This window comes from Antennarius striatus, chromosome 12 (assembly GCF_040054535.1).
Source record: "Antennarius striatus isolate MH-2024 chromosome 12, ASM4005453v1, whole genome shotgun sequence".
NCBI classification, from domain to species: domain Eukaryota; kingdom Metazoa; phylum Chordata; class Actinopteri; order Lophiiformes; family Antennariidae; genus Antennarius; species Antennarius striatus.
The window spans coordinates 7,585,201-7,599,315 of record NC_090787.1 but is presented as its reverse complement, the minus strand read 5'-3'; the positions used below and the strand labels follow the sequence as shown (position 1 = coordinate 7,599,315).

Below are 14,115 nucleotides of genomic sequence, written 5' to 3'. Positions count from 1 at the left end.
GTTTCTTAGATAGGAATGCATATGTCATAACTTGGTTGTCTCAGTGGAGAGACTGGTCATGGATGTGTTAACTGTACTAAAATAAGACAACATTTCCCTTACACTGACCCTGAAGTTGCTTTATTAACATTATGTGTCCTGATATTGGGAGGTGAACTTGAGAACTGGAATTGTTAAGATTTAATGTGTAAACCCTGCAACCTTACAGGGAGGAAGTGCATGGATAGTTTCCCAATGCAGTGTGGAGAAGCCAAACATTTCTCAATGTGCTGGTAAGGAAAACTAAGTTTGAGCCAAGCATGGTAATGCATTTGATTGGCATTTATCCAAATCAGAATGCATTCTGTGTGCTGAACACTGGACTGTGGGTGTAGGAATGCCGAAACAAGCAAGACCTGAATATGGCTGCAGGACAGGCCTGGCAGAACCTCTCCAAATGCTGGCCACATTTATCCACAAACATACAAAGGCATACCCATTTTCCAACCATGGAGTTATTTATGCAGTCAAAAAACTTTTCATTGTGCAGGATCAGAATTGTTTTGATCACATTGAAAATCATAAGATTTAATCCCATGGTCACACAGTGAGTTTGTTTCTTTCACTTTCTGCAAAGAAAGTCAGTCCTATTACCTGTGGCTGGGGTCAGACAAATAACAGCCAAAGAAGCTTCCCTGGCTGAGTAGATAATTTAAAATGCCAAGGATGTAAAGGTCAACAAGAAAAATGATTCTTTTAAGCTTTTTTATTAGAACCATTGCACATTTTAAAAGAACGTGCTAACCATGGCAGTAGCGTACAACAGGAGGAATGCAGCCGTTACCTTACTGAATTATAACCTTGTTTTGCTCCATTCCATTTTACTTGTTTGCAGTTTATGCTGATAATGTTCATACATAGGTAACTCTAACCTCTACTTACACAAACTCGAATAACTGATGCTTCTGTTCATCATGCAACTGACAGAAAGCTATGCCAATTTGGATGACTTTGTAAATTTGTCTTAACTCTGTTTTAAAAGGAGGGAACAGACATTCCCTCATGCAGATTTCCCCTATATGCTAAAGAGGTCCTATTAATAAAAACACATTTTTCTCAGGTCTCCAGATATGCATAGTGGTCCTCCCTAGCCCCACCAACTCCAAAAATCTACAAAACAAGCAGTTACTGTACAGTCAAAAGTTACCAGAGTCCAAGAAAAACCCCAAAACGTTACGTTTCAGATCAGTGCTCGCCGTAGTATAACGACAGGAGTGATTGACAGGAGTGATTGACACATCCCAATCCCGTCTGCGTGGAAACACCCCCTTTTCCACAAATAAGGGCACGTCCATGAAGATGAAGTTCATGTTCAGACTACGGTAGCAGTGTTTGGTAATGTCCTGGGTCAGGGAGGGTTAGTGGTTGTGCCATGCCAGACGACATCATGGACCCTGATATATTTATCTTCATAGGGGTGTTTGAACTACTCTTAGTCTGTCCCATCATTTAGGCCCTGTTTGCCAATGGAGACCCTACCAGGAGCATGAAGCCCCCGACAACAGAGCTCCTAGAATCATTTGGACACTCCAACTCCCCAACCACTGATAAGGTGGCATCCAGTAGGGAGAAATTCTTTATCATACAATAATGAGGTTGGAAAATAAAGCATGAACTGAAAATCATCCATATAATTGTGGGATTAGTTAAAGAACAGCCTATTGCCATTCTATAATATGGGAAATATTTAATTCTGTTGCCTCAGGTCAGGCATAATGTGACCCTCAACATTAACTGTTGGCTAAATTAAGAAGATGAAATTGTTATGACGTTTTGAATCAATGTTCACAGAAGGTCAAAGGAGATTCCGTTGTTAATAGGTCTTTTGCTAATATCTTTTAGGAATTCATTTTCTGCACAAACTAGCAGTGGATTAACATGATTATCATAATGAAAAGAACTGGTTAAATTCTGCATTAGTAGCCTTTCTTTAACATTGAAGAGGCATTTTTGTAGCCCAACTGATTCATCCGCCTCCTCCTCTTCAGTAGAAGCAAAGAGAAGAATGATGTCCACCAGAATATCCTAAAACTGATGTTGTGTTAGTACACACTACAGTTGGCAACATTCGTAATGTTACAATATGTGATATTTAATTTTGAATTTTATTTTACAAATATCAGTAACTCTCTTCTTTTTTTTTTGCTGCTGCATTTTCATAAGCCTCTAGTAAAGCCTCTATCAAGTTGCTTCATAGCTAACAAATATGGTAATTTCAAATAAACTGCATCTCAAATACAAATACAAATACACATATATGTCAGTGAAATTATCAAGTTCGCAAACTTGCCTCAGCCTGTCTTGTCATAATGCCATTCAATCGGTCAAATCATTAGGAAGGTATGTGACTGGGAAGTTTATAGCCATTCATAATTAAAGTTGTATGATGTAAAGAAAGGAATGTTTCCGTTTAATACTGCCTATTAAACAGAAAAATGTAAATGCACACCTTCTGAATTTAATGTCTCCCTATTTTACCAAACTTATTTGTATAATAAATGTAATTCACACTTCTTTCAAAACCACCTAAGTCATTCATGTTCATTTTCGCTTTTTCAAAGATCATTAACTTTGGTTCGGTTGAAATGAACCTTTATGTCATTGAGTTAAAATATTACTTGATGCACCACCTTAATCACATCCCTGCATGCTGTGTGGTGTCCCAGGTTTAAAATGCTAAAAAAAACTCTGTTCAACTAAACCCAAATGATATGACCTCAGATCAATACCATGAATAATTCAAACCTTGTTTTTTTTAAAAAACAAACAAACAAACAAACAAACAAACAAACAAACAAACAAACTGGTGTGAATGAAGTCATTCACTTGATTTCAGCACATTGTTTTATTAAATTGATTTCAAATACATATATTCTCTGTATACTCATAAATATTTTCTCCCCCACCAACATTTTTTCAATTTAATACAAAATAGATTAAAAGGGATGAATTTATTGTGAGAGTTAATTCGACACTGAGACACACTGGATGTATCATTACAGGAAGTCTCTTGTCAGCAGTTAACACAGTATTTGTAAGGCAGTGTTAAAAGCTCTCGGCCCGTCTTGATGTTCGTATGGACATCAAGATGCTGCTTTAGCTCTGAGTGTTTAATGAACTTATAACAGATAAAGAGGTAAATGTGGAGGAGTGTGTATTGTTAGCTTCTTGTTCAAGCTCATGTTACCAAAGCTACCATAATGTGTTCCGTCATGTTTATTTTTTCCCCACTTGTATTCTAAACCTGAGAAGTGTGAAGCAATGAATAAGTTTAAACATAGTCTAAGCCCCCCATTATAGTCATTGTCCCCCCATTATTTTATTCTGTAATCAGGATAATATGGGGGGAAACTGCTCCCTATTAATGTACTTTATTTACAGTAGGTGCAATCCCGCAAGGCAAAAGCACGCATGGCAGCAGCTGAGAAATGATGTATAAACATCTGTATCTGCATCATCTCATGGGAGTACCTCTTCATTCTCATTATGTTTGACATTGTGCAGTAAATATTAGGTGGACATTTGACTGTTCAGTTGTTTTATCCCCAGCACAATGCTCTTTAAACACATAAGTGTCCGCTTATCTGCAACAGCTTCTGTAAAAATAATGAAACCTATTTAAACGTTTTGATTTTATTTAAATAAGAGTAAAATGGCATATGCCTGTTACAAAAAACAGTTCACAAGCCAATAGGTACAGTATATGCGTAGTTATGCATATACCTACAGTATATAATATAATAACTGAAATCAAGTGGTGACATCTGGCCATTTTGCATGGTTTCCTTGCTAAAAGCCAAACTTATTCTGGTTCTTACATCAATAGCTATGACATTGTACTGCTTATAACAGCTTTTCGGCAATACATGTTTTATTTGGTCTCTCTGTTTTAGTCACATGGTACACACAGGAGTTACTAGGTGATGAGCAAGGAAAATAAATTAACAATACATTGAAAGAAAAAATGGTTTACTTAGAACGCCCGATTAGGAAGTTAGATCTGTAAATAGAAATACTGAAGCACAAGTTAGGAGTGGGTGATGGTCCAGGTGAATCATGTTAAATGTTAAAATGTTAGTGATTAGAAAGATACAAAAACTAATTTTGTATTTGTGTATGTGTATGTATTTGTGTATTTGTGTGTATGCGTATTGTATGTTTTTATTACCTGCTGTGGTGATGATGATGATGATGATGATGATGATGATGATGATGATGACTTAGACTCTGAAATAATTATGGCAGATGGTGTCCCTCACTGCTATACTGTCCTTGATAGCAGGCAGGTGGATGGGGTCACCAGTAGACAATGTACATGTACCTTCACAATTGTGCTGTGAATGGACTTCCTGTTCACATCATCAGCTTCATTATGTGAGGGAGCCTTAATGGGAACATGGGTAACATCTATGCAGCCAATGACATTGGAAAATCCTAAAATAAATTAAAGTTATTAATCCAAGTCTGAAGTCACAGCACAATGTAATTAAGATAATATAATTTCAAATTGATTTAACAGGTCTCTATATCATTCACCTGCAATCCTGTGGAACTCCTACTTAATGGCTTTGACGGGTTTATTTCCAGGTAAACTGACAAACGGGGATACATGCTCTTTCAAGGCGAAGCACACTGAGCATCTCCCGCATTGTGTAAAAAACTAACATTTGCAAACAAAAATGCAGTGCTATACACAATACCTTTTGGGATGTGAGAGCAAACTATAAATTTATTTCAGGTTTAATATATCCAGAGTTTTCACTAAATCTGCTTTGTGAAATAGTCATGGCTAACAGAGCTAAGAGGCTTGTGACAGCAGTCATTGCAAAAGTCAAGAACTACATGAATAAATAAAAACTTAGCAGCTGAGAGTTGGCTTTTTTTTTGTGATATGCTGCCCCCATACATATATCTTTAAACCTCAAAGAGAAAATAAAGGTAAATTTGAATTGTCATTCTGCATTTACCCTTGAAGTACAGTTCTGTATAGCTGCCCCACCACAAGTCATTTTTATAATTCTTGGATGCAGATCTCATGGCATGAAGGTCATATTGAGTAAAATTACAGGTACGACACAAACATGTGCAGCATTGCTGATAATATATGTTCAGTATTTAGACTAGATGGGGATGTTTTGTTTAATATATAGCTGTGGTATCATAAAATAAGACATTAATAAATACTGATGCTGAATTTAATGGTTCTTGCCTCACCAGAATAAGTATTTCACTGTAATTCTTTTAGCTCACCAAGGGAGCATCTGCCTTCCACTCAATGTGTTATGATTAAAGTGGTGTTTAAGTGTGCTTTCCTATTTCATCTTCGAACGTTATTCATTTATCAAACCATTACTGGGAAGGAGCAGTTTTCAACTAAAATAATTGGAGGTTTTATGAATCAGGATTCACATAATCCAAAAGAGACTTAATGTAGCTTATCTGTTGTTAGTATTCGTTCTCCGTACTGTCTGTCTTTAATATCACTATGTTGAAGTAGGTTTCTACTGGTGTGTGTGTGTGTGTGTGTGTGTGTGTGTGTGTGTGTGTGTGTGTGTGTGTGTGTGTGTGTGTGTGTGTGTGTGTGTGTGTGTGTGTGTGTTTGTGTGTTTGTTAGAGAGAGAGAGAGAGAGAGAGAGAGAGAGAGAGAGAGAGAGAGAGAGAGAGAGAGAGAGAGAGAGAGAGAGAGAGAGAGAGAGAGAGAGAGAGAGAGAATGAAACAGAACAAAGCAATTCTTCTGATTTTGAAACATTTTAATGACATCTTGAATTATTTGAAGTGCAAACATGCATTTGTTTGTTTCTAATCATGTATTTCCATAAACTTTTCCACATTTGTTTTTCCTAAAAGTTACAGTCATTAATAGAGTATAATGCTAAAGAAAAAAGTTATTGCACTGGACAGCACTGTACAGTGATACATCTTTCCCTCTCTGACCTGACCAATGAGGCACTACATGGAGACTTCATTGAGCTTATCCAGTCTTTCTCGCAGACAAATGTCATTAGAATAATTCAATAAAAGTTAAATTCAAAGAATGTTATATTTTAAATAAATGTTCATAATTGTGATGTCCCTTATCGTAAAAATTGGAGGTTTTTTTAGGGAGATGTTGACTGTCTAAACAAAAGCAAGCACAAGTCAATGTGTGAGGTTAAACATTGTGTCAAAGAATATAGTGTTTCTATGATTTGTGAACATACATTGTGTATTATGACAAGCTCATCCATAGCATCTCAGATGCAAAAGTTAACCTGCATTTTCAACTTGAGTAACAGATGCTTGTTTTTTATAAAGCAATATTTCATCAGGAGGACGTGACATTGTAGTGCTAATTATGTCAATATTCAATTTATGGGAGGGCAACAAGTGACATGCCTGCTATAAAATTGCTTCGTAGGGCCTCGTGAAATAATAGTTCGACTTACGCCTCCTGTCTTTTATAGAATATTCATTGCTCACCATTCTTGTTCTTCAATTTGTTACATGCAGGAATCCATAAATATCTAGCTTTAAATCACCACACAGCTGAACATTTCTCAGAAATAACAACACCATGTCTACATTGTGTAGCAGGAAGAAAACTGAAAACTGTAAATCTGGAAATGAAGCTATAACCTTGGTACACACTGTAGTTGATAATACAAATCTCTTGGAAGGCCCATTAGAATTTGGTTTTTTGATTGTTGTATGTAAAGTTCTGAATACATATAATTGATTTTTTTCTTCATTTATTTATTTATCTATTTATTCCAACTCTGGCTGGAAACTCAGGGTGCTTTGCTTAAATGATTTCATATAGAACATAAACAGAATGTAAGATATCTGCTTTAAGCTCCGTTCGGCACTGTGAGAAGGAAGGGTAAGGAGAAAGAGGCTGCAGTACAGCTGTCAGAGGACATGTTACATGACACAGTGTACTATCTTGGATATTTGACTTTGAGCAATCATCCAATATAGCACAGTAGTTTGGGAATTGAGAGAGGAACTCCAAGCACCTCAGCCGTTGAGAGACCATCTGTGTATCCCTGCATGACAGATCAGAGCCACTGAATATTTATGCCCCATCCCTCCCCTTATCACATTAGATTAGAACCCATGTGGTGAGAAAGCAAGAGGAGAGGCTGACAACAGCGTTACATTGTCAGAGACCTTTACAGCTGTGTGTTAAATAGTACATTTGCCAAATGGATGTGCTTCGGTGTGGCATTGTTATAGTCGCTCTCTGAGAGGGTCCCTTGTTATAAATTTGTGGACGTGTCCTGTGTAATTGGATATGTATTAGAGTGAGTCTTCACAATCTATTAATTATTTGAATCTGATAACAAACGTGTCAAAATTTAAAAATGTCAGCATCTCAACAATCTATTATTTTTTTACTTTACATTTTCCACAAAATGATTGCTGACTTAAAAGCCACAGCATGCTGACTATTCTAAAGCCTTTCATTTTTTACTGCATAGTGTCTAATGAATGTTTGGAAAGTGAGGCTTAGTATTTAAATTCACATGAGATGGATTTAGATTTTTTTTTTTTTGGATGAATGAAGCCTGAAAGGAGCATATCAAGAAATCCATTCTAAAAAGGATTGGGAGAGAAATGAAGGTGGTGCTTTTATCACCTTTGAGGGCCTAGAAGATGAAGCTGCTGGTTTGCTCATGTATGAAATATGAACTCTTAGAGACAAGGTCACTTATATCTGACTTACCCAAATATGGCAAAGAAATAATATGAATCACTGGGGCATGAGGAGACAGCCAAGAAATTATTAAAAAAAAAAAAAAAAAGAACGAAAATCTCCTGCTGCCCTTTGAAAGCAATAAAAATGCATGGGATGGATAACTATTATGAGTCATTATTGTATCAATACATAGGCACATGTGCTTATCCATATACCCTTTCTGTAAATCAGGAGGGAATGGCAGCCTTTTATGTTATAGCCACATTAATTACAGAATCTCAGAAATCGTTATTTTAAATAAGAAACCAATCCAGTCAAGATGGTCGAAGTCTTGCTCAGATGTGACTTCCCAAAGGTGGAAGAACTCTGGGGGATTGTAACTGTTCCTTCTCACGGGTTATAAATCTCCCGGTTAAGTAGCTGCAATGGCACATTGGTAATTGATATCAATGTAGTTAGGGTGGAGATGTGACACATTTACAGTGCTAGTGCACTGGTCAGCTGTGTTTTATGTGCTCTTGTGGCTGCCACATGAATGAGGGTCAGCTATCTTCCCCATGAATCCTTAAACAGCTGCTCTCCGCTGTACGCCTGGCTGGCATGGAAATTCAGGCAGTTTGTTATGGGGCCTGGCCGACGCGGCTGCAAAGCGCCCTGGCGAACATCTGGTGTGTGAAAGAAACAGTTGTAAAATATAAATATATTTGCACATGTGTAGGTTCTTCTGCCTGTACAATAGGTCTTGAAGTGTCAGCATGATACTTCAGGTATTATACAGAAATCGCCTGCAAAGTTGCAAATGATAATGATGAAGTGTGCTGATTTATTTCACACATGGTGTTCATGCTGCCCCTAGTACTCCATGTAATTTAAAAAAAAACCCAAAACAACTCATTTGGCTTTCCAGTAAACTGAAACTGTGCAAAAGTATTGATTATGTTGTTTTTCCTCTTTAGGTACGCATGAGGTGATGATCAGATGTCCGCTCAATCACATACAGTGTATCGGGACAAAAAAATGCATTCATTTTAACAAACTTTGCAATGGGGCGAGAGACTGTGAAGATGGGTACGATGAAGGAGTTCACTGTCGAGGTAAGAATTAAACATGCCTCATATCTCTTCTCTTCTCTTCTCTTCTCTTCTCTTCTCGCCTCGGGTTTAGATTAGATAGATTAATGGGTATTCTTAAAACCTCCCATGCAGACATATTTATTAATTAGTGCAAGTGCATTATCAAGATTTACTTTTATTCCCTCTTCGATGTGCTTTTTCTTAAATATTCATGACACCAAGCTTCAGCCAAGCAAATTGAAGCTAGCTCGTTCTTTTTTATTGATTATTCATATTCTCTTTTATCATCATCATTGCATCTATCCCTTTGTATAATTTAAATACAAATCTTAGTGTACAGCAGTTAATACTAAAAATGCAGATTCAGGAAATGGATTCCTGGGCTGGCATCTTTCTCTAACTCTTGTGGTTAGTTGCTTAGGTTACTCTTCATCATCCTTCATGTCAAAGCAAGCATTAGACACAGTGGGATGGCAGCACCAGGTGTTGTGTTGTACACACGTTTTTGTTGTTTTTCACATTCTTTTCAACAATAGCAAGCTGCTCCTGGCTCCTGTGATAAGGCAGCATCTGCCTTATGCAATGTTTGCACTGTGAAACTTTACTTAGGGCATTGAAACCTTTTAATGTAACTGTAATAGCATAGATTTGATACTTCCAAATGTGCTGAATTGTGCCTGAGCTCAATAATCTTTGGGGTTATTACCTTAATGTCCATTCATCCAACTCAGTATGAACAGAATGAGAGTTCTGCAAGAATTACTCAAATGCTGTCTTCATGTCATGTAAGGTTTAATGAAATTGCAAACTGCAGCATGGAAGGAGGAACGCTTCAGTCGGGCCAGACAGAACATGTACTCTAGGCTGTTTCTGCAGGCTCAGATATTCACACTGTAAATTTGTGGCTACACTGACAAATTGTATTCAATCTATTCATCCTGAAAGGACAAAGTGATACAAATCCTAATTATAAGCTGTTATATATCAGCTGCCTAGTTAACGTTATGTTAATGGGAGAGGTTCTTCACACATACAGCAAGATTACCCATCATGATAAAAAATGATACTGTTTACATGTTGTCCTCCTCTGATTCCCTTCATTAGTTTCCCTAAAAGGATAAAGATGCAATACTCTGATAACACGTTGCTAGACTACCGTGAGAGGAAATTCACATGTCTATCTCTGAGCAGTAACTATTCACATTCAGCCACATTCTCTCAATAAAAGAGAAATGAATTTAGAAGGAAGGTCACACCTTTTTAATAGAATTCGTTCTCTTGAAAGTTTCTTTATTTGAGACCAAGCGCAGCTCTACGCACACATTTTGGAATGATCTCCAAGTTATAAACCATGTTTTCATGACTTCTATCCACATTTTTTTTTAAAAAAAGGTCTCATTCACTAAAAATGTAAAGGGGTTTATGGAGGATAGAGTCACGCTTGAATTACAAGTAAATCCACAGGCATGCATGCTAATATATCAATTTAATTAGGATGTACTGTTCTGCATTCAAAAGCATGTGTTCAAAGTGTGAATGTCACACTAAAATGATGTGCTGCATAATTCAGTCTGTTACATTCCATAATTTCCTTCATACTAAGAACTAATTTGTGTAAATTAAATGCGTAATAACTGCTACGCTATTTTAAAAGAAAAACTTTTGAAACAGATCTGCATCTGTTTAGCTAACTACATACAGCTAACATTAACTTTTTCACCCCTTTAACAACATTAAACTGTATATTAATGTTACTGCCATATATACTGTATGACGTTTAACACATCCCCTTGTTATGGAATGTGTTCTCTTTTGCCTTAGCAGTCATGAGAGTAGTTCCTTAACAGGGAAGAAAGTAGTCTGGTAGAAAACAGGACTTTACTGTCTTTCTCCACATTTTGATAACAAGTTTTTATGGAGCCAAACTCCTACTCGAGTTCACTCAGGGATGTGCTGTGCACTATGCTCAGTCCCACGTGGACAGGCCAAATATGTGAGTTGGAGAAAATGAGGTCACCTAAGTGAAGTTTTAGGCAACCAGATGGGTCTCTAACAGAACTTCCATTCCCTCACTTTTGCGCTCGTCTCTTATGAATATACATGATAATCCCGAGAGGCCTTGATATGAAAGTGGCCAGATGGAAAACAACCTAACTCTTTTCATTCACCTTCAGAAATCTTCCTCGTTCTTAATTGCTGGTTCATGGTTGTATGGTAGGAGTATATACTGCTGGCATTTAGTAAGACTTTAATAAACTAAATTCAGCTTCAGAACTTATTTGCTATATTTAGGCCCCAAAAGTGAGCTCAAAACAAATTTGTCAAAAAAATTATCACCAAAATTCAGGCATTTTGTCTTATTGAGAATTGGTTCTTTTTTCTCCTCGTTTTTTCTTTTCATCAGCAGATGAAACATTTTATCAGCTTTTTTGTTTCGAAACTAACCCATAAAAGTAATGAAATGGAAATATTTGTCACAACTAACCTCTCAGATTTGCCTTCAGTTCTATTTTAAAACAGCGGAGGAATTGCATTTTAGAGTGCAGCGCAAGGTCAATGATAGAATGTTGCCAACTCAATGTTGTCTGCTGTCTCAAAATGAATGCAAGCAATCCAGCTTTAACTATATTTAGCACAGGAAATTGCATGACTGAATAATAAACACTGTCAGTGTCCCTTTTACCTCAAGAAAGTAGTACACACCTATGGTATTAGCGCACACCAGGATTGAGTTTTGCCAATAGTACAATAAAAAAAAATAAACAAACTGTTAAACTATTTTATTGATGATGATGTCATAAGTGTTTAAGTAAAAAGGAAAAAAAAAGCAAATTTCACATTATTTTTATCAAAATGTTACAGCCTGAAAGTCATTCTTAACAAAAAAAGTTTAAGAAATGAAGAAAGATGTAATACAGTTTTTTTTTTCCCCTTTTGCTTTTCACTCAATATTTTTCTTTGCCTTTAATTCATGTAATTTCATCTGTGCTGTATGTCGTGCATATATGGTACATTTGACAATAAAGTTGACTATGACTATATATTCTCTTGTGGACACTGCACCAAGCTGACAGAGCCTTACCCACACACATTTTTGTAAGCTGCATTTTGTGTTGGCTGTCTAGCCATGCTTCACCCATGGAAAAAAAGCGCGTCTGTTGCGGTTCGGATTTTGGCTGGTTTCGCTTGGCTTCTTCTGCATCTTCTTCCGTACCATCCACAGTAATATCCACCTCTTTCTTTTCACTAACTTTTGATTGTTTTTTATTCAAGAAAGCACTCTTTTTGTCACTTGGGTTTTCTCCAACTTTTGCATCTTCTTTGGAGGCATGGTGATAATGTGAGACGAACTCGTCGCTCTCTCACTGCAGAGTGTAAAATGAGCAGACGTCGTGTTGCCGTTTGGTCAATTTTATTCATTCAATTATTCATTGTCACAACCGCTTCATCCGTCTATCCCAGCTGGCCTAGGGCGTGAGGCGGCAGAAACCCCGGACGTGACACCAGTGCACCACGGAGCCACAGACAGGCACACACACTCATACTCACTGTCAATTTGGACCAGCCAATTAACCTGAAGCGCATGTTTTTGGAGGTGGGAGGAAGCTGGAGGGCACAGAGAGAACCCCCAGGCACGGGGAGAACATGCAAACTCTGCATAGAGCGGGACTCGAACCCGCGATCGACTTGCTGTACGGCGACAGCGCTACCCAAGGCACCACCGCGCTGCCCTGGTTGATTTTAATAAGGCTGAATCAAGCAGATGAGTCTTATGATGAGAAACTCGCGCGAGATTAGAACACAATGACAATTTCCGGTTTCGAAATTTAAGTGAAGAAATGGATAAATTAGGGATATTTTTGTTAAATAGAAGTGCATTTTTTCCCAATATAATATCTCTGAAAAAGCTAGCGTCGGTTTTTTTATTGTAATTGTTCAAAGCTTGCGTCTCAGGGACGCATGCTGTCTGACAATCGTGCGTCCCTGTCAAAATATGTACGTCAAAGATGCAAGGAAGCACTCAAAAGCTCGTGTAACACCCAGTGATGTATTTTCATAGCATTTCATTTACAGTTTTTCAGCATATGTTTGGATATTGCAAATTATTATTGGCGTAATACTTATTTCATGATGATTGCATTAAAATTTAAAGAGGTTGTGGAATTTGACTAAATTAAGATAATCCGTCACTGTTATTGTTTAGAACCTCTGAGCTTTACTTATTTTCATCCTACTAATGTTTCATTTTTCACTTAAATTTCATCATAGAGGCACATTTGCAATGATGATGGATAGTCTTCAGTTGTTTGTATATATGAGATTTTTATTCCAAAAAGAACTGTGCCATCAGAATCTGCTCAAAATGGTATCTACCTTTTTCATGTCTCATAAATATTATGTGTCATTAAATATTCTATACACCGCAGTTACTTCACTGCTGACGCTGGAGTATCGAAACTGGACATTTTTCTACACAAAGAATGTATGCCTTGTGTGTATCAACGATAAGACAGATCATCAGCTTCAACCTCATGGGTTGGACACAAAACACCACAACCTGCCTCAGCTTTCATCCATATCGGCAAAAGCATGGCTATGAAACTGTTTTTTCTTTTTTCGCCTCCCTGTCTATTTTTGGTCCTGTGTGTGTGTGTGTGTGTGTGTGTGTGTGTGTGTGTGTGTGTGTGTGTGTGTGTGTGTGTGTGTGTGTGTGTGTGTGTGTGTGTGTGTGTGTGTGTGTGTGTGTGTGTGTGTTTGACTTATTTTAAGCCGAGTGCTCCTTTGAAAAACTTCAAGTACAAACAGTATCAGTGGCTGCTAGTTTTTTTTAATGATTATATGATTTATGATTGTAAGACAGCATTAAGCTTCCTCACTTTTCAAGAAAAAGTGAGCAATAACCCTGAATTACCATGGTCTTTTCCATTTTTTATTCCTTTATAAAGGCACACAGTTACATGCTTCATGTGGATCTCACTAATTCTGACTAGTGTTTAATTAATCTAACACAGAAATATTTCAGTTGGATGGGACTTTATACATGCAGAAATTGTCTACTATTTTAAGCGTGACATACTGTAAATTCATATCCTTTGTGTCTATTGACATTTAGATAACACATTAATAAACTCTGTGTGCTGTTCCTCGACTAAGCTCAATCCAGTCCATTAAATTCATTATTAATAATCATATTGGCTCATTTCTCATGCTTGATATTTTCTATAAGTGTAGTGCAGAAACCAATCAGACTCAGACAGGTTATTTGATATTTTTGTAGCCTAAAATGATTTACCTTTATAGATTACATATATATAATCATATAA

General features: G+C 37.0%; 1 protein-coding gene across 1 annotated transcript in view; it reads left to right on the top strand.

The window, feature by feature from the left end:
• lrp1bb (low density lipoprotein receptor-related protein 1Bb) overlaps positions 1–14,115 on the top strand; it is a 235,286-nt gene that overhangs the window by 79,171 nt on the left and 142,000 nt on the right. The window contains exon 3 of the mRNA XM_068328763.1: positions 8,675–8,812. Coding sequence (XP_068184864.1) covers positions 8,675–8,812 — 138 coding nt within the window. The remainder of the gene's footprint in view (positions 1–8,674; positions 8,813–14,115) is intronic.